The sequence below is a fragment of the Oncorhynchus keta genome, chromosome 33, assembly GCF_023373465.1.
Source record: "Oncorhynchus keta strain PuntledgeMale-10-30-2019 chromosome 33, Oket_V2, whole genome shotgun sequence".
In the NCBI taxonomy this organism is placed as follows: domain Eukaryota; kingdom Metazoa; phylum Chordata; class Actinopteri; order Salmoniformes; family Salmonidae; genus Oncorhynchus; species Oncorhynchus keta.
This window is the reverse complement of record NC_068453.1, coordinates 9,231,573-9,253,615: the sequence shown is the minus strand read 5'-3', so window position 1 is coordinate 9,253,615 and position 22,043 is coordinate 9,231,573. Positions and strand designations below refer to the sequence as shown.

Sequence of the window (22,043 nt, the reverse complement as noted above, 5' to 3'; positions counted from 1 at the left end):
ACTAGATTTAAAAAAGGTACAATTGATTGCATACCAGGCTCAAAGTCTGTCTTGCATTAACACCCAAGGATGAAAATGAATGAGATGGGCGTGGAGACCAGCATCACATGGGCATACAACGTAACGGATGGACGGTTCTGTCCCCAGTCTTAGTCGCATCAAAGGTGATGTGAAATGATTAAACATGCATTTTCTCTTGTCCCTGTTTAAGTCAATATGTGTTTAAGTTTCGTGGAACATAAGAGTGATTGATCATTGTTCCAGAGGACGGACTGTTGTATATTGACTAATTGATTTGAGAATTAAAAAAATATATTTATAACTTTAGAAGTGCATTAAGAGTAGTGACCACATGAGTTAGATGGAATGATATATGTGTAAATGTATCTGTAGCAGGAGGTGAGGTACACATGAGGTCTGTGTTTGAGACAGAATGTTTACATAAGGCTGTTACGTGGGATGGATCATGACTGGGTGGAGATCTGTGGGGGCTCATAAATTGAGGTCGGGGTGATGGTTTCTGGGGATGATACCACCCTATGTATATTGTTACAGGTGATAGCTCGTAGGAGAGGGAGGACAGCTAACTGTGCACAATATAGGGAATATTACACATACCCAGAGCATGGAGAAAGTAGCAGAGATAGGCATTTCAGACACTATTGTCAACTTTCAGGAAACCTGTGACTCAGAGTTTTGTTAGGTTGGATATTCTTCCAACGTCATTGATCTCCTTCCCATTTATAACAGCCAAACAGTCAGCGAACACTAGACAGATTCCATGCAGTAGTTATTCTCACGGCAGTCGCTGTAGGGACAGTTATTGAAGGAGGCGATAGTAACATCCTGGAATTGGACTACGGTCCAAATTGGGGATTTGAGTTATTTGAGATATGCTTCATGGGCAGTGTTAGTAGTAGCGGGCAGTACTTTAATAGCATTGTTGGGAGAGTCTATGTTGTCAGGAAATGACCCATGCGTTGCTGTGTGTCCACACATAGTACTCCTTACAGCACCTGCAGCGGTAAAGATCGTCACGTCTCGCCTCGGTGGGTTCACACTCCTCACATGAAGTGAGATCCAGCTGCATAATGGGTGAGCTTGAAGACACCATGACAGGGGAAGCAGAGCTAAAGAGAGAGAGAAAGACTAGATTCCATTGTAGACATGCTTTGGATCTGGGAGCTATTTTAGCCGCCATAGTTGGGTTAGTTTGCTTTATTGGTTAATGCATCATATGAAAGGGTAGATGTTGGGGCAATTGTACACTGGACACAATTCTGGAGGCATTGATGTGAAAGCATATGCAGTGCTAAGTTACCTCAAGAGGAGTGGCGTTGATTAGGCCGACGCATTTGCCTATCAGTTGACGTGCCTATCAGGTGGCAATGGAGGAAATGGGGAACAAAGTGAAAATGACATGGCTTGGGAACACCTCTCAGAGCCTGTGGCCGGAAAGGGGAACACTGGGTGAAATCCTGAAGAGGCTTTTTAGGGCTTTCATTTTTGCCAAACTCAGCAGAAAAGTATCCTGGAGGCGTTGAGTCAGGCAAAGAAAGTATGGGAATTGTCATGCTATCAAACTTTGGGTTTTCATGCATATATAATTATGCATAGATTACCACATTGTTAATACTGTTATGTTTTGTGTTTCTCGTTGCCTTTCAAGTCTAATGTGCTATCATTCTCCTAGGACCCAGAAGGAGATAGTTGAGATGGAAGGAGTCAACAGCTCCAACAGACATGTTATTCTCAGTGTTCTATGAGAAATGGAAATAAGAGTGTGCTTGGTGTGGTCATAGAACAGAGGCCATACGTCTCTGGGTTTGTATATGTCACTGTGAATGTTAGGCATGTTTATTTATTTTTTTAAATGGTTCATGATTTATTATTATTGTTTGTCCATGTATAAGTCCTTTCCAAGTTTATGTCATGTTGAACAGTATGGAGTTAAATGTTCAAAACGGGTGACTGATGGATTCCGGGTTCTAACTCCTAAACTCTCAAACTTGAAATAGGGTTCATTATCAGGTATTCTATTGAAATATTGAGTGCTATGGTTTAGAGCGCGTCTACACCAGAAGTTAATGGGTATCTGTAGGAGGAAGGTGTATGGTGGGTGCAATTAAGCTTGGAATGTACTGAGTGTAGGGGAAACAATCGTATGTGGCAGGCACTGATGAGGGGAGAGAGTCATGGATTAGTGACGAAGGAGGTCGAGGTCAGGTCACGTTTAGGGAGAAGGAAAAGTTTATTGCCCGTAATCATTTTATTTCCTGCCTAGCAATAAAGATGCTACGTTTAGCGAGAAGGAGGAGACTCCACCCAAAGTGGGGTACATATACCACCACTATTGTAACCATGTCTTTGTCTGTTCAACTGTTCGATCCTTTGGGAAGAATAAACTTTGTTTAAGCTTTCATAGTGTCCGGCGAGCTCTTACTCTGATAATTAGAACCTAACACCGTCTATCAATGCATCATAAAAAATGTGTAATTCTCATACTTGGTTAAGATATTTGGGTAATCATGGATCACTAAAGCTTTCAAGTTTCAATGTCTGTATTACACCACATGATCCCAAGGCTTGAATATAGGTCAAATGGTGTTATTAATAACTCATCTTGATACGGAATTAACCTGGAATTAAAGCACGTTCCAAACCAGATTATTGCAGAGGTACCGACATAGACAAAGCAGGAAAACATTGACCAATTTCAATAGTTCCATTGTGTCTACAAATGAAACCTGGGAGTTTGAAACGAAACGGCGCACCCGTTTGTGGCCTCCCATCAGACAAACATTGATCCTGAATTACAAATGCAGCTCTTTTTTTGGTTCCCTGGTGGGAATGGATGACTGTCATCATAAGGTTTTATTGTGGTTATTTATCTTATGGCCGTTCGCCTGATGTCCGGGGCAACCTTCTCCAAGCTATCGGTTTGTGTTGCCTATAATAGTTTTTGCTCCAGATAATATACTTGTGTTGGCAACCGTAGCAACAATAAAAGTGCCGGGAGATTAGATCAATGTTGATTTATGGAGATGCAGTAAAAAAACAAAGCATGTGAGGACTATTGGAAAGCTTAGGCAGCCAGAAAGTGAACTTTTCATGAACTACTGTACCTTGCAGACTTTCAGATGGGAGTCACGGATTTAAAGCCCTAGATTTCACCTAAAGCCATGATCTACTACCTTAAGGGGTTTTATCACGTTTTCCATAGCATCCCTAGCAAGTGTCCTCCTCTAAAATCAAGAGATATGTCTCATTCAACACGAGAAAACGTTTACATCGTTTTCATTTGAACCCTGTTTGCAAATGCCACCTGAACACCTACTCATGCATTATATTGTGGTAGCTGACAGAAGGGTGTTGACCCAATTCCACTGGACCCTGTTAAAGTGTCTGCAAAATGACTATCATAAACTAATGTGGTAATGGAGGCCCATTCAAACACTTCTGGAGCTGTATTTGAAGTGTAAGTTTCCCCTACAACGCCAGCCAAGTGCATGGAATAGAATGGAGACATGCAGACAGACAGCCGGTAGTAGGAGGGCTCACAGAGAACTGACATCTGTCATAGCACTACACGGCCATCAATTCATCCACACATTAAACTGAAGAGAGAAAACTAGCATGCCTAAATGCACATTCGTACACATTGTCTTTAACAAATAAGTAAAAGGAGGGGGAAGAAATCGGCACCATGATACAGACACGTTGCCAAAGCTGCAGCCAAATATTTGGCATTTAAAGGCTTTTACGAGTTGTACTTCTCTCACAGGGGTATTGCTCAATCGTTAAAAGGTTGAGCTGCTGCTATTCTCCACTCTTACTCCACCTTTGATTTGGTAGCCTGGTCTCAGATGTGTTTGTGCTCTCTTGCCAACTCATATGGTTATTGTCACTGAATTACAGTGATATAAAGAGATGATGATAAAAGAGAGAAGAGCCTCAAGGGACAAATTACACCAAGTGTGTAGGTCTACATGAAAAGGGCCATGCTGCTACCACAAAGCTCAATCTTTGATGGTGCACTGCTCCCTCTATACTGAGTAAACAAAGTTAATCCCCATGTGTTTGAAATTACAACAGAACAAGGACATGTATGTGCCACTTGAACAGATCTGTATTGTGGTGGCAGACCATATAGGTGTTCACGGGTAGTATTGAATGGTCAGAGGTAACCCAGGGAGCAATGCTCAGCACAGGTACAGATTCACTCAGAGTTTTCCAATAGGTTATCAGCTAGCGCCACCTGCTGTTCATAACTCAGTGTTACTCTACACAGAGATGCAGTGAACGTGGAGAAACACATCAGCGCTCAAGTAGGTTGTGATCTTGTGGCAAGTGGACTACAGTGCCTCAGTGTGGCCAAAAATGAAACACCTCAGTGTTGTTTATATCAAACACTATGCATGAAAACACTTTTTTAAAGACCTATATTTATTACAGCCTTTTTACCAACCATTGCCACACATTACCAACAATAAAGAGAAGACTGCATGGCTGACACAATACACACAAACATAATGGTATGTTTGGTAAAGGATTCACTCAAGTTCTCACTGACAGCTTGTACTTGAAAACATGCACTTAGTATGTTCACTTATAGACTTATAGACTAAGCTTAAAATGGATATGGTGTCTGGGCCAACGGATATGAACACAAAGGTCCACTACACTGTACATACGAGGGACGTCTGCTGTACCGTGTATAACTAGGTCAAGACCAACTTTCATTGGAAGATGCTTAACCACATTTCTTTTGACATTGTATCCAGTATGTTTGTTTTTGTTTTTATGTTTGGCTCATGTCTGTACAGAAGACCTATGAAACATTCATACTATTATGAAAAAGATGCTGTCAAACTGAATCTGAACATGCCTCATTAACAAATGCACTGTTTTTTTCTTCAGTCTGGTTGCAACTCAGAAGCTAACCAGCTAATTAGCTACTAGCTATTTAGTCATTGTCAGCCACTGCTAGTGGCCTTTACCTTTACCACAGGCACCAGACGTTTTTTTAGCCTGGATAATACTTGTCAGCCTGCCAGTATCGGACTGTTTTCTCCACAACAATGCCGGATTCCTGCCGTAAGCCCTGGACCATTACTCCTGATCATCACAGCTAGCTAGCTGACACCGAGTGACCCAGCCCCGAAGCTAGCTCTGAGCCAGGCCCACCTCCCGGCCTACTCAGTGACCACTCGGCTACACAGCTGATGCCTCCTGGACTCTACCCCAGCATGGCTAGAATCCACTACTCTACCGGATCCTTACCGTAAGCTCTGGACCTTTGCATCGGCTCATCGCTGCTAGCTAGCTGCTACCGAGTGGCTATAGTGGCTAACAGCCCTGCCCCGAAGCTAACACCATTTAGCCGCGAGCCAGGCGCATCTCAAAGCTAGCAAAAAAAATTACTACAACTACAATACCTCTTTCGTCATCTGGCCTAGACCCTTTGTCGACATGACACCCTGCCGTACCACCAAGACTGGTCTGCCGACGGAAGTCTATCCGCTGTGCCCTCAACCGGCCTTTGCCAGACGTCGGAGCAGAAGCTTTCACTAACCCCGGCCAGTTAACTTTAAATGCTGTGTCTCCCATATGCTAGCGGAGTAAAGACTACCCCGCGGCTTCCCTGTTCCATCTATTGCTGTTCACTGGACCCTATGATCGCTTGGCTACATAGCTGATGCCTGCGGGACTGTTCATTAATCACGGTACTCTGTTTTGTTTATTTTTGGTTTATCTTTCGGCCCTAGCCTCGAACTCAGGCCCTGTGTGTTGTTAACCGACCCTCTCTGCCTGCCCATTCATCGCCATTTTACCTGTTATTGTTGTTTTAGCTGATTAGCTGTTGTTGTCTTACCCGTTATTGTCTTAATTAGCTCTCTCAATCAACACCTGTGATTGCTTTATGCCTCGCTTTATGTCTCTCTCAAATGTCAATATGCCTTGTATACTGTTGCCATGGATAGTTATCAATGTTTTAGTTTAATGCGGAGCCCCTAGTCCCACTGAACATGCCTCAGATACCTTCTTTGTCCCACCTCCCAAACACGAGGTGACCTCTCCCAGCATAACTAGCTCGTCCAGAGATGCAACCTCTATAATCATCACTCAGTGCTTGGGTTCACCTCCACTGTACCCGCACCCCACCATACCCCTGTCTGTACATTATGCCCTGAATCTATTCTACCACACCCAGAAATCTACTCCTTTTATTCTCTGTCCCCAACGCACTAGACGACCAGTTTTGAAAGCCTTTATCCATAACCTCATCCTACTCCTCCTCTGTTCCTCGGGTGATGCGGAGGTTAACCCAGGCCCTGCGTGTCCCCAGGCACTCTCATTTGTTGACTTCTGTATCCGAAGCCTTGGTTTCATGCATGTTAACATCAGAAACCTCCTCCCTAAGTTTGTTTTACTCACTGCTTTAGCACACTCCGCCAACCCTGATGTTCTTGTCGTGTCTGAATCCTGGCTTAGGAAGGCCACCAAAAGTTCATACCCAACTACAGCATGTTCCGTCAAGATAGAACTGCCAAAGGGGGAGGAGTTGCAATCTACTCCAGAGATAGACCTGGAAAGTATGCCAGAACTTTGCAGGCTATGCCCAAACAGTTCAAGCTTCTAATTTTAAAAATGAATCTCTCCAGAAATAAGTCTCTCACTGTTGCCGCCTGTTATAGACCCCCCTCAGCTCCCAGCGGTGCCCTGGACACCATATGTGAATTGATTGCCCCCCATCTATCTTCAGAGTTCATTCTGTTAGGTGACCTAAACTGGGATATGCTTAACACCCCGGCCGTCCTACAATCTAAGCTAGAGGCCCTCAATCTCACACAAATCATCAAGGAACCCACCAGGTACAACCCTAAATCCGTAAACATGGGCACCCTCATAGATATTATCCTGACCAACTTGCCCTCCAAATACACCTCTGCTGTTTTCACTCAGGATCTCAGCGATGACTGCCTCATTGCCTGCATCCGCTATGGGTCCGTGGTCAAACAACCACCCCTCATCACTGTCAAACGTTCCCTAAAACACTTCTGCGAGCAGGCCTTTCTAATGGACCTGGCCCGTATGCTAGCGTGGAAGGATATTGACCTCATCCCGTCAGTCGAGGATGCTTGGTCGTTCTTTAAAAGTAATTTTCTCACCATCTTTAAATAAGCCTGCCCCTTTCAAAAAATGTAGACCTAAGAACAGATACAGCCCTTGGTTCACTCCAGACCTGTCTGCCCTCGACCAGCACAAAAACATCCTGTGGCGGACTGCTCTAGCATCGAATAGTCCCCGCAATATGCAACTTTTCAGGGAAGTCAGGAATCAATACACGCAGTCAGTCAGAAAAGCGAATACTTGCTTTTTCAAACAGAAATTTGCATCTTGTAGCTCTAACTCCAAAATGTTGTGGGACACTGTAAATTCCATGGAGAATAATAGCACCTCCTCCCAGGTGCCCACTGCACTGAGGCTAGGTAACACTGTCACCACCGATAAATCCACACGATAATCGAGAATTTAAATAAGCATTTCTCTACGGCTGGCTATGCTTGCCTCCTGGGTACCCCAGCCCCGGCCAACAGTTCCAACCCCCCCGCAGCTACCCGCCTAAGCCTCCCCAGCTTCTCCTTCACCCAAATCCAGATAGCAGATGTTCTGAAAGAGCTGCAAAATCTGGACCTGTACAAATCAGCTGGGCTAGACAATCTGGACCCTCTCTTTCTAAAAATATCCACCACTATTTTAGCAACCCCTATTACCAGTCTGTTCAACCTCTCTTTCGTATCGTCCGAGATCCCCAAAGATTGGAAAGCTGCCGCGGTCATCCCCCTCTTCAAAGAGGGTGACACTCAAACTGTTATAGAGCTATATCCATCCTGCCCTACCCTTCTAAAGTCTATGAAAGCCAAGTTAATAAACAAATCACCAACCATTTCGAATCCCACCTTACCTTCACTGCAGTGCAATCCGGATTCCGAGCTGGTCACGGGTGCACATCAGCCACGCTCAAAGTACTAAACGATATCATAACCGCCATCGATAAAAGACAATACTGTACAGCCGTCTTCATCGACCTGGCCAAGGCTTTCGAATCTGTCAATCACTGTATTCCTGTCGGCAGACTCAACAGCCTTTGTTTCTCAAATTACTGCTTCGGCCTGGTTCACCAACTACTTCTCAGACGGAGTTCAGTGTGTCAAATCTGAGGGCCTGTTGTCCTGACCTCTGGTAGTCTCTATGGGGGTACCACAGGGTTCAATTCTCGGACCGACTCTCTTCTCTATATATATCAATGATGTCGCTCTTGCTGCGGGTGATTCCCTGATCCACCTCTACGCAGACGATACCATTCTGTATACATCTGGCTCTTCTTTGGACACTGTGTTAACTAACCTCCAAACGAGCTTCAATGCCATACAAACTCCTTCCGTGGCCTCCAACTGCTCTTAAATGCAAGTAAAACTAAGTGCATGCTCTTCAACAGATTGCTGCCCGCACCTGCCCGCCCGTCCAGCATCACTACTCTGGACAGTTCCGACCTAGAATATGTGGACAACTACAAATACCTAGGTGTCTGGTTAGACTGTAAGCTCTCCTTCCAGACTCATTAAACATTAAACATCTCCAATCCAAAATTAAATATAGAATCGGCTTCCTATTTCGCAACAAAGCATCCTTCACTCATGCTACCAAACATACCCTCGTAAAACTGACTATCCTATCGATCCTCGACTTTGGCGATGTCATTTACAAAATAGCTTCCAATACTCTACTCAGCAAACTGGATGCAGTCTATCACAGTGCTATCTGTTTTGCCACCAAAGCCCCTTATACCACCCACCACTGCGACCTGTATGCACTAGTCGGCTGGCCCTTGCTACATATTCGTAGCCAGACCCAATGGCTCCAGGTCATCTATAAGTCTATGCTAGGTAAAGCTCCGCCTTATCTCAGCTCACTGGTCATGATAACAACACCCACCCGTAGCACGCGCTCCAGCAGGAATATTTCGCTGGTCATCTCTAAAGCCAACAGCTCCTCTGGCCGCCTTTCCTTCCAGTTCTCTGCTGCCAAATCTGGAACGATTTGCAAAAATCGCTGAAGCTGTAGACTGATATTTCCCTCACTAACTTTAAACATCAGCTATGTGAGCAGCTAATCGATCGCTGCAGCTGTACATAGCCCATCTCTAAATGGAGGCTGAAGAAATTTGGCTTGTCACCAAAAGCACTCACAAACTTCTACAGATGCACAATCGAGAGCATCCTGTCGGGCTGTATCACCGCCTGGTACGGCAACTGCTCCGCCCACAACCGTAAGGCTCTCCAGAGGGTAGTGAGGTCTGCACAACGCATCACCGGGGGCAAACTACCTGCCCTCCAGGACACCTACACCACCCGATGTCACAGGAAGGCCATAAAGATCATCAAGGACAACAACCAACTGAGCCACTGCCTGTTCACCCCGCTATCATCCAGAAGGCGAGGTCAGTACAGGTGCATCAAAGCTGGGACCGAGAGACTGAAAAACAGCTTCTATCTCAAGGCCATCAGACTGTTAAACAGCTACCACTAACATTGAGTGGCTGCTGCCAACACACTGACTCAACTCCAGCCACTTTAATAATGGGAATTGATGGGAAATTATGTAAAATATATCACTAGCCACTTTAAACAATGCTACCTAATATAATGTTTACATACCCTACATTATTCATCTCATATGTATATGTATATACTGTACTCTATATCATCTACTGCATCTTTATGTAATACATGTATCACTAGCCACTTTAACTATGCCACTTTGTTTACATACTCATCTCATATGTATATACTGCACTCAATACCATCTACTGTATCTTACCTATGCTGCTCTGTACCATCACTCACTCATATATCTTTATGTACATATTCTTATCCCCTTACACTTGTGTCTATAAGGTAGTAGTTTTGGAATTGTTAGCTAGATTACTTGTTGGTTATTACTGCACTGTTGGAACTAGAAGCACAAGCATTTCGCTACACTCGCATTAACATCTGCTAACCATGTGTATGTGACAAATAAAATGTTATTTGAATTGATTTGATTTAAATAGCCCACCCAATCTACCTACCCCATACTGTTTTTATTTACTTTTCTGCTCTTTTGCACACCAGTATTTCTACATGCACATCATCTGCTCATCTATCACTCCAGTGTTGATTTGCTAAATTGTAATTCCTCCACTCCAATGGCCTATTTATTGCCTTACCTCCTCATGCCATTTGCACAAACCGTATATAGACTTTCTTTTTTTTCTATTGTGTTATTGACTGTACGCTTGTTTATTCCATGTGTAACTCTGTGTTGTTGTGTGTGTCACACTGCTATGCTTTATCTGACCATCTCCTACAAATAATTATACAGTGGGCAAAATATCAAAAAGCACTGCCGAGTTGCCATAGGCAGAGTGTACTGTATAAAGCTGCAGGGAGCTCCTTAAGACAGCTGAGAGTGATTGACTCAGCCTAGAGGATCTACAGTAGATACTGAAGGGCTTCTGCTGCACAGCTTAATTACAGCTACACAATAAGATGAAAGGGAATGAGACATTTTGGGATCCCAGATGGCATTTAAAAGGAAAGAAGAAGAAAAAATGTCCTGCACACAGACTTTTAACAGCATAGTCTGCTGGGACATAATAATTCCAAGACCAGTCAGGCCTCCCTGTAGAATCTTAATGGAGAGCTAAGGGTAGCAGCCAAGTTCGGAGGTAGAGATATTCTAGTCAAACTTAACCCATAAGAGTCTAAGCCAGTGGAGGATGGTTCTACTAAGCTATACGGAATTGTTTTAAGAAGGTCATACCAAGGATCACTTCGCTATTTGGTTTAAAATTTTAAGACTCCTTGAAGTATCCCAAAAAAAATACCCCAAAAGAATTTGATGAAAAATATTTTTGAGCTTACTGCTATTAGCCAATACAAACGCATTAAATAACAGATTCACTACTTGGAACAACAGATTGTCCCCCCCCCAAAAAATAAAAAGGAAGTTTGTTCTGAAGTGTCTGTCCTATATCTGCGAGATATAAGAAAGATCAGGAAACATACATGTATTTAACCTCTTCTTTTTTTTTACTGTCTGAGTAGACCTACGATTGACCAGAAATACAGTATAGACATTGTTAATGTTGTAAATGACTATTGTAGCTGGAAACAGCTGATTTTTAATGGAATATCTACATAGGCGTTCAGAGGCCCATTATCAGCAACCATCACTCCTGTGTTCCAATAGCACGTTGTATTAGCTAATCTAAGTTGATCATTTTAAAAGGCTAATTGATCATTCGAAAACTATTTTGCAATTATGTTAGCACAGCTGAAAACTGTTGTCCTGATTAAAGAAGCAATAAAACTGACCTTCTTACAGGCTCAAAAAGGCCAAAAACAAAGACCTTTCTTCTAAAACTCGTCCGTCTATTCTTGTTCTGAGAAATGATGGCTATTCCATGCGAGAAATTGCCAAGAACTTAAGATCTCGTACAACGCTGTGTATCACTCCCTTCACAGAACAGCGCAAACTGGCCCTAACCAGAATAGAAAGAGGAGTGGGAGGCCCCGGTGCACAACTGAGCAAGAGGACAAGTACATTAGAGTGTCTAGTTTGAGAAATAGACGCCTCACAAGTCCTCACTCAACTGGCAGCTTTATTAAATAGTACCCGCAAAACACCAGTCTCAACGTTAACAGTGAAGAGGCGACTCCACTGTATTTCTGATCAATTTGATGTTATTTTAATGGACAAAGAATGTGCTTTTCTTTCAAAAACAAGGATATTTCTAAGTGACTCAAACGTTTGAACGGTATTGTACATGTTTGTGAGAGTCCCACCTTTCCACCTTTTTCATATTAGTGTGTAGCCCAAACTGTTTGGAAGCTACAGATAGAAGGCAGATGGGCTGTACTGACTTCAGACAAGTGCCAAGACACTTGTGGGGGTCACAGAGCAAAATAACAATAGTTTTATAGTCCAAACCGTTCGGACGCCACCGACAATTTTATGAAGAAGGAAAAAAATGATTTTCGGGATACCTAATGGTCTGACAAACACTGCTCTAGCGCTGTCACATTTCACAGCAGATGTGGAAGTGCGACATCGACGGATGCAGTGGATTTAGACTAAACAAAACAGATATCGCTTAAACTTTATGGGGATGTTTTATTTTGCTACTTCGGTTACCACGGAGGCGCAGACATCAACTCCAGGGGTTTGTTACTTGCATGATTGTTACTTGCATCTAATTGGTGCCATCTCAGCAGTTCCCTTTCTGAATTGGTTTCACTTTATTAGTACGACTAATGCTGCATACAAGAATAGACTTTAGCTATTTTCTGGTAAATTCCATGTGCTGTCCAAGTGGACAGAGGGTATGTGAAACACTGCTTGAGCACAGTGCATTTCATCCGAATTCAAATAGGTTGTTTTTACTTCACTGTGATATCAAGTAATACTGGCGACATAGCCTAGGCTTGTGTAAAATACTGATGTAGTGGTCACTTTCATGGGAGAGAAACATACCAGTCTGTGTGCAGATCGTCGATGACCAGTAGAATCTTGGGCTTCCGTATGACAGGTTTGGCGGGCGCTGCTGGTGCAGCTTCTGCCACCGCCGCTGAAGCCTTGGCTGCTGCTGCGGCGTTCTGTGCCAACTGGGCGGTCTTCACCACGCTGGAGAAGGAGCTGAGGAAACCCCCGGGGGCCGGGGCCGGGGCCGGGGCCGGGGCCGAGCTTGAAGCCGGGGCCTGTGGTGGCAGGCTGGGGGCGTTCGCCTCTCCGTGGCTGGGGAGGCGGGATTGGAGGTGGAGGAGGGCGGGGTAGGGCGAGGCCCACTCTGCAGGTCCATCATGTAGCCGTTGGGGAGGTTGGCCACAAAGCTGCTGTCGGACAGACGCCTGCGTAGGTAGTTCATGCTGACTGGTGGGTCGGTCGGTCAGGCCAGCTGGACGAGGGGTAGACAGTGAGATCCGAGAGGGACAAAGGAAGGGAGAGAGAGATAATAATAATAATAATGATACATTTGTAACAATAATAATAATAACAATAATTTCTGTTCCCTCGGGCACAATACAACACTCAAATGCTATATGCTACTGTAAATGTGAAAACCAACGCTTCTCATATAAAAATGCATTTGGAACAGAAGGAGTATGGAGCAGTAAGGCAGCATCATTGGTGCAGCATTGATGTCAGCTTAGCTCTCATAGGAACACACTGGGCTATAAAACGCAGCCAGCCAGCCACCAATCATTCATGAAGAAGGAAAGTAGGATTGCGCAACCCTGTTGGAACCACAGTGGCAGCCTCAGAAACATGCATATAGATGAGCAATTGCCTTAGGCACAGGAGGCGGCAGGCTGGGGGAGGCCGGGGGGATTCACATAAAATCTAACCATCGACTCTATCTGCATATTAAACAGTTAGTACAGTACTAGTATATGGAGCAGCCTCATGTCAGGAATGTAGGGAGAGGGATTCACAATTCAAACCTGGTTTAAGGAGACTGTAGCTGCCTTAATGCATTTTGAGTCTAACCATCAAAGTGCTAACAATCTGCTTTGCATCCAGAGCGGAGGTAGTGTGATACTGGGCTTGATATAGAAGAACGTCACTCAGATCAGCTGCACTGACTAAGAGGACAATGTAGAGGCGTGCTGATTAGAGTGAAAGCTTGAGTTATGACACTTTGAATAAGCCTCAGAAGGGGGCTGGGTGGGAGAGATAAGGCATTTTGTGGGATGGGTTTGCTGACTATCAGACGCTGATTGATACAGAATTGGATTGTGTGGGTAAATAAGAAGAGAGAGGATTGCGGAAAAAGGATATGACAAGGCACTGTGAGAAATCAAAACATCAATTTTATTAAAAAAACTCTCTGGGGCATAAAATAAATAATAAATTACAAAGAATTTAACATGAAATGTTCAATGGAAACTTGCCTGCACACGACATATAGCTGCAGTAGCAGAATACTATAGAGAACATGGCCCTCAAAGGACATATGTTTGTTCATTTTTCAAACTATGTCAAAGAACATGTTTAGCTCGGCATTAATGCCATTGACTTTGCAGGGACTTAAAGGAAAATACTGAATACACTTAATACTGAAGCAAATATGGGCATTGAAAGTTAACATTATGCAATTTCTTGTAAAGTGTTAACAACACAGAGATTTCTTTACTCAGGGAGCTGTCCACTCTTTCTGGTGCTGAAACAGCCCATCCTTAGAGATCCATCAATCGCCACTAAAGGCAGGGGGAAATCCCTATCTTTATGCCACTAGTTGTGCATTCCCCCACTTTCTCACCATCCTTAAACCAGCCTTAAACCAGCTTCCCTCTCATCCCTCTGCACATTTAGTATCGGATGCTATTAAAGCCTTAGGGGCAAACCCTTTCTCTCTTGAATAAAGACAACAGAGACAGTTTCAACAAGCCCCTGCAGGAAGTGAGGCTTATAAAATCTGCCCTCCCGTCACTCCCAACCTGATGAGTCGACATTAGCAATAAGGGGTTATCAGTAAGAGTGGAGAGGGGAAAGGAGAGCCGGCACACATTTAGAGGTCCTGAGTCTTGCCCTACCAAAAATCTAACAATCAACCCCCCAGGGCCCCAACTGATCCCCTCTCTCTTAGCCTCTTAAACGACAAATAGAGCCTTGACTGGTACTGCACCAAGGCAGGCAGCAATGGCTTGCATTGCGCTATGGAAGGCAGTAACGGTAGTCTCTCCTCTGTAATTAATGGATACAGCAGGGTAATGCTAGACTAAGGCGATGTTAAAGATCATGATGGGACTGTGTTGATGCATGGTGACGATAATAGGGTTGCTGGCACCAGGGTCAGGCGAAGGGCAGACCAAGAGGACCTCGGACCATGGGTAAAGGGGGTGCCAGGGGTGGATGAGAAACTCTGTGACCTTTTTTGAGAGAGTATCATAGAGGAATGATGTGTAGCACTGCTGAAGAGGAATGGTGCCCTCATACCCTCAGCACAATATATAGGTGATTATCATGATGACTCACAGAAATAGACCCGAGGTGTTCTGGCAGAGTTTGTATGTGAAGGGATGTGGATATGTAACTGCTAACTGAGCCTAGAAAAGTCCATCGTCTTGCTTTCAAGTGTGTGGTAGAGAATATTTTCCATATTAAAGAACATGCAGTGAGCAGAGGGAGCTTGAGTGTCTCCCTTCCGCCGTGCATTTAGGATGTTAGCAGCATTACAGAGTATGTATTATTCATGGCGGTCGATGTGTCTGAGGTCAGGGAATTTTTGTCATGAAATATCTTTTGATTTCTTTTTAACCTTTATTTAACTAGGCAAGTCAGTTAAGAACAAATTCTGATTTACAATGGCGGCCTACCCTGACCAAACCCGGACGACGCTTGGGCCAATTGTACGCCGCCCTATGGGACTCCCAATCACGACCCGGATGTGATACAGCCTGGATATGGAGCGTTTACATAGGGTCTTTACTTCAATGAAGGGAAATCACGATGGTGAGTTGGAATTACAGCTGACTGGGACTTGAAAGAGCCCAAGCACTGAGAATAACAGTTGTATGGGAATTGCATTGCCTGTAACAACATATGTGAAGAATACCATTAATAACAAATGAACAGTAGCACATCTAAAAGCAATCAAAAAAAGCAAGAACATAACGACACACTGGGGTTTGGGTCCTCCATCTACAATTCAGTTTTATATTAATAGCTCATCCTACTTTATTTTTTATTTTTTTAAATACACGTGCGCATCTCATACCCGACCCACACGTAGCACACGATTCTGGTCCCCTTGTACTTAGTGATATAACTGACACGGCAGTCGCTTAGCAACCAGTTCCTTTTTTACTACTAGTCTAAAAGAAACTTGGCACAGTATCAGATGAGTGTGATGACATACAGTATGTGTGAGTCATCGCGATACATCAACCACATGGCATGCTATACGGTTACCAACGAAGAGTCGGCTGTGTTTTATTCTCACCAGTGTTAGAATCAAATCTCTATATCTACACAGACTGCTGTCACATACCACATGAACGTCTTCTCAACAAATAATCTTACCTCCTCATCATTAGTAACCATGAAAATAAGGAAACAGAGGAGGATACAGTGCATTTGGGAAAGCATTCAGACCCTTTGACTTTGTCCGCATTTTGTTACGTTACAGCCTTATTCTAAAATATATGAAATAAAACATTTCCTCATAAATCTACACACAATACCCCATAATGACAAAGCGAACAAAAAAAAAGTTTTAATTCTTGCAAATGTATTTTCAAATATATATATATATATTTACATAAGTATTCAGACCCTTTGCTATGAGACTCAAAATTGAGCTCAGGTGCATCCTGTTTCCATTGATCATCCTTGAGATGTTTCTGCAACTTGATTGGAGTCCACCTGTGGTAAATTCAAATGATTGGACATGATCTGGAAAGGCACACGTGTGTCTGTCTATATAAGGTCCCACAGTTGACAGTGCATGTCAGAGCAAAATACATGTCGTGAGGTCGAAGGAATTTTCCATAGATCTCTGAGACGGGATTGTGTCGAAGCACAGATCTGGGGAAGGGTACCAAAACATATCTGCAGCATTGAAGGTCACCAAGAACACAGTGTCCTAATTTCTCTGAAAAGGGGAAAACCTCATCACCAAATTCACTGAGAATAGTAGTGTGAATAAACAATACTCCAAGCCACACCGCCATACTACTTGTTAAACACAGAGAACTGGCCTTTGGGGTGGGCTTGGTGTGAGATTTGAGAAGTCTGTGGGTGGCTTTTAAACATTTATTTGTATTTCTCAAATAAATCATTACTAAAAAGAGGTTTGGTCCAAATCAGATGTTGGGTACAACATTTAATGAATATTACATGAAACTTTTAAATGTAAATAGCCAATTGTGGTACTATCAATTAGCTTAATTTGTCAGAGTTCAAATAATCTTTCAACAATATACTGTTTCAGGAATGCTTATCTTAGTGGTTTCAGGTAGCCTAATGGTTAGAGCGTTGGGCCAGTAACCGAAAGATTGGTGGATTGAATCCCAGAGATGACAGGGTGAAAATCTGTTGTTCAGGCCCTGAACAAGGCAGTTAACCCACTATTCCTAGGCCATCATTGTCAATAAGAATGTGTTCTTAACTGACTTGCCTAGTTAAATAACTACAGAAACTATTTCAGAACCATCTGAGATGGTGGGTGTTGAAATCCTCTTGTGCTTTTTGAGGTGGAACAACATTACTCATTATTCCAAGTGATTACTCCAACCTATATCACTTAGCCGTCAGCCAAAACGGCCCCTGGCTCACACCTGGGAGGCAGCCTGATCCAAACCAAATGCAATCAATGGTTGCCTGATTCACCCAGGGCAGGCCTGGGGCATTATTCAAATCACCTCCCAGCCACAGAGGGTGGCAACCTTAGATGGCCTATCAGCATTCCACTACAGTGCCAGGGCTACACAACCAAGGGCACAAACCGCTTAGCCAATCCCTCGCCACTTCATCATAAGCAACCAGTCCTGCAGAGTTAGGAGGCAGAAGAGGATCATTATATTTTTAAACATTTAAACATAGAAATGGATGACATCAGTAACAGCTTAATGTTCCTTGCTCTGTGGTCTTCTGTCTTGTCCATGACGTGTTTGCACAGCATGTTTTGGAATGTATCGGGCCTGTCCATGCATGCAGCCTTGGCCTGGCAGCAGTGAATAAAGCAGTGGCTCAGCAGGACAAGAGGGTCAATCAGAGGCATGTCATTTTCATCACCTCTCAACCACAAAGACATGACAGGTGTGAAACTCAGATTGCCTCTCACTGCAGATGGCCCATCAGTCTGCCACTATGGTGCCAGGGGCGGGTACCCAACAGTTTTAGCTTTGCAACAAGGACTATGCATCCGCATTTCTATGTTTACTGCAAGAACTGCTACATTGAGCAAATATCCAGATCAGCTAATAAAACATGGACAGCTTTTGATTAGACTGAACAAACAGAGGACACTCCCAGCTATCTCAAGGCCAGATCATGTCTTCCGGTTGAGATCATCAAGAATCCCAGATCACCAGAGCCTAAAGCAAGATTCAGTAGTACTGTATGTGTTACATAGTCAATTATTTCAATTGAACATTTTGGATTCTTAGACTGGCTCAAGTATCAAGGGTGAACACTGGCAGAGAGGATACTGGCCAAAGATCACTAGCTATCTACTCAGTCACAGACTGGCAGCACTTGCACAGCGTTGAGTTAAACCAGCAATGACAGCATCTCTAGACATCTCTAAAATGAACATGGATAGGATTCTATCGATAAAAGATATATGCATGGCCGTACAGCCTTCAGTAGCCTAATAGACATACTGTATGATGGCATGATGATAAACAAACTCGTTTCCTATCAATTTGAAGGGGGGGGGGCAGGAACAGTGTCATTTTCAACAAGTGCGTTCACTCGCTCTGCAATAAAATAGCATACTTTGGGTATACGTAATTTATGTATATAAAAATGCCAAATTCCAAGTATGTTGATGCAGAGGGTTAGGATTCACTAAATATAAAACAAAACGGACTAATGGATTCCTAGCTGCATGCGGGAATTCCCTTTTAACCCCAAACCAATCAATAAATCCGAAGATATTCATGAACAGATCATTGCCGCACATCGTCACCGACCACCCCATATAGCACGCAAACAGCCCTGACCACAACGCGCTAATTCGCCTGCGCAAATGAATATAATCAGCGGGTGTAATACGCTAATGTGCCCGAAATAACCGTTTCGTTTGTATGTTGAATAATCGGCTGAGAGCGGTGGACCGAGAATGACTTGGCGAAAACAAAAATAAATAATACATGCACACAGACAACACATTGAATTGCGGGCGGCATCAATATGTCAGTCAACATTTTCATTCATTTTTCTGTCATGTTTTACCTGGGAATCTGGTATCACAAAGTGTTTGGATGATGCACCCCTTGCGCTCGTGTCTCAATCCTCAGCAGCTCGCGCTTCAGCATCAGCATCCACCAGTCTCCTCCGTATCCCACAATGCTGCATGCTGGGAGCAGCAAAATGCATCCATTCCTGAGATCCCCTTCTTACCTCATTGGTCGATTCGCTTGTGGTATTTAATAGCATCCCTCATATTTTGTTTGAGTTGTGGAATATAAATATTTCAAGGATGTGGCAGCATTGTATTTTCAGTTCAGACAAATGCAACGCTGAGAGACAGGAGACACTCCAGACAGGTGTTTTATGACTACTGATTTCCAGGGAAGCCCTCTTTCCTTGAAAACACACACACACACACACACACACACACACACACACAGAAAATATTTAGATTAATTTGGAATCATATATCTTTTGTAGACTTTATCATTATTTGGATTTCAGACAGACGTTTTCATTTCTGTTATGTATATTCTTGGGACACGAATGTGTTTTGGCCGATCCAGTGTCCGACCACATTCTCTTTATGGCAAGTATTAATTCAATTACCTTTGCAAAATGATACTCTCCACAAGTATAAGAATCTTGTTAACTGTCTCAATGCTCCCTATCCCATACACTCTTAGAAAAAAAGTTCCAAAAGGGTTCTGCAGCTGTTCCCGTAAGATAACCTTTCTTGGTTCCAGGTAGAACTCTTTTGGGTTCCATGTAGATCTCTCTGTGGAAAGGGTTATACATGGAATGCTAAAGGGTTCTACCTGGAACCAAAAGAGGTTCGACAAAAGGATTATCCTACGGGGACAGCCGAAGAACACTTTTTGGTTCAAGATAGCATCTTTTTTAGGGACGGAAAAACGTGTAGGGACAGAAAAACTGTCACATAAGAGTACAATTCACCACTAGTCCCATTATGGGACCATTCCAGGATTGAATGAGTCAAAGCTCTAACTCTCAAACGTAATGCCCTTGCTCAGTGCTGTGTAACAAATAATATAGGATGTGAATTCATGATTTTTAAACATTTTACATTTTTATTTGTATTGGGAAACACCTCTTCTGGTAGGCTATATGAAACGAGGTTGCCTCATATTGGAACACTTCCGGGGTGACTGGATTGGAAACTTTTAATTAATTCAAACAAAGCTGACTGAATGAATTAAAGCCTAAATCTTTCATTGTTTATAGGCTAATTAGAATTTAGTGAGAAGTTCCGGTCTTGCTCATCCTTCCAGGGAAAACACAGTACTTTCACAGATGCTGACTCCCATGGATTCCCTTAGTAAAGATATCATTGTCATTATAAGCAGACTAATTTACTTCAGGCTTAATACACATATCAATTGCTTGCTGGGTTGATAGCAGAGGGATTAGAATGTAACTAGTAAACATTGAGATTTGATGTCAATCGTGTTTGAAATTCATAGCAAGTCAGTGGTTTGGAGTGTTTCGAGATCACAGTATTAGTATGCATGCAAGATGCACAGTGGGACTTACTCCCTTTATCAAGGTCATGCAGTCTTATTATTTTTAACGGCTTGAGATTGGGGGCGTCATTTCATTGTGAGTGAGCTTTCAGAAGTTCAATGACAATAAAACACATTGATTCTGAATATTTCAAATGCAAACAACTATTTCATTTTATACCCAGCCTGCAACGTTGGAAAATCTGCCAAGATCAGCTTTCGATTTCAAAGAGCTTTTGGCTCCCAGCCCACTGAAATGTAACACAATCAATCAATAGTAGACCTCTGGCAGGGGAGACTCTTGAATGAGCATATTCGTTTAAATGATTCACTGCAGAGGGAAACCACAGACATTCCTTACTCTATGCTTTTTGCTCTTCTCTTTAGATATCCTATTTAGGAGTCTCTCTACCATATATTCAATAGTTGAACGTCTCAGCACCTTGTACATTCCAGTATTGAGTCAAATTGCGTATGACAGCAGGCCCTGACGCAGAAAATAATGTGCGTTGCACAGTGTCCAATGATTATAATCAACAATGCCATTCCACGTTTAACTCAACAGACACCTACCAATATCATGAGACATGACAGCGGATCCTCATAGGAAAGCGTCATCCATGCCATAGACCTTAAGCATAAAGGAAACCTGACTGACTTCCGAGCCCTCTCCAACTTTCCTCTGCAACATCTTGCCTCGTCTTGGTGCAGACTGGGTTACTGTGAAGCACTTTGTGCCAATTATTTTTTTTCAAAAGTGCTAATTAAATCAACATTTTGTTTGATTGAAGGATTCTCTCTCCCCGCTCTCCCTCCCTTTCGCTGTCCCTCGATCCCTCTCTCTGTCCTCTTTTCTATGGTCTGGCGGCTGCTCTAAAACGGTTCCTCACCAACTTCCCGCTGTAAGTGTGTCAGAGAGATCAGAGCAGCATCATGGGCCAAGGAGAGAGAGGAAGGAGGAGTCATATTTCATGAATATCTCATATCAACTCAGGAAAACCACACTCTACCACACTTGCAGACACATGCTGATATTGAGAAGTGCCCCGTGGCCAGCTCCATGTGAACCACAGCGTTCTCCTATCCACCCGGCAGCTGTGGCCATCTCAGGGACCAGTGGCTGCCAATTTAAATGGTCCAGACAGGAAGTGGATGTTAGGGCTGGTTAAGGTCAATGGCTGTTTACTGTCGTATGCTGGATGGACTGATCTTAGCCTGCAGGGCACAGCTGTGTTTTTCTACAGGACAGCTCTATTTAGCTGTTCTGCAAACGGATGATGAGGTTGGGTATGGTATAAGGTTTGCGGAGTGTCATCCATGCAAGCTGATGAAATTTGTTTAGTCTAGAACGAGGCATTGCACTGCAGAATGACTTTTGTGATGTATTAAATTATATAATTGTATAGGTTCTGCTGGAGACCTCGGGTGGCTGGGTTAGATAAACATAAAATACTGGTTTGTCACTGGGGACCTACACAGAATTCAATGATGTCACGTAAGGTCACGGATGACCTCACAGCACAAGCATGCACATCACACAGTCCACTGTACCAT

General features: G+C 43.3%; 1 protein-coding gene across 1 annotated transcript in view; it reads right to left on the bottom strand.

Annotated features, from left to right (window-relative positions):
• LOC118365930 (synapsin-3-like) overlaps positions 1 to 19,178 on the bottom strand; it is a 124,483-nt gene extending 105,305 nt beyond the window's left edge. Inside the window, 3 exon segments of the mRNA XM_052491828.1 lie at positions 12,583 to 12,845; positions 12,848 to 13,003; positions 19,009 to 19,178. Coding sequence (XP_052347788.1) covers positions 12,583 to 12,845; positions 12,848 to 12,973 — 389 coding nt within the window. The 5' untranslated portion in view covers positions 12,974 to 13,003; positions 19,009 to 19,178.
• Positions 19,179 to 22,043: the final 2,865 nt, after the last annotated feature.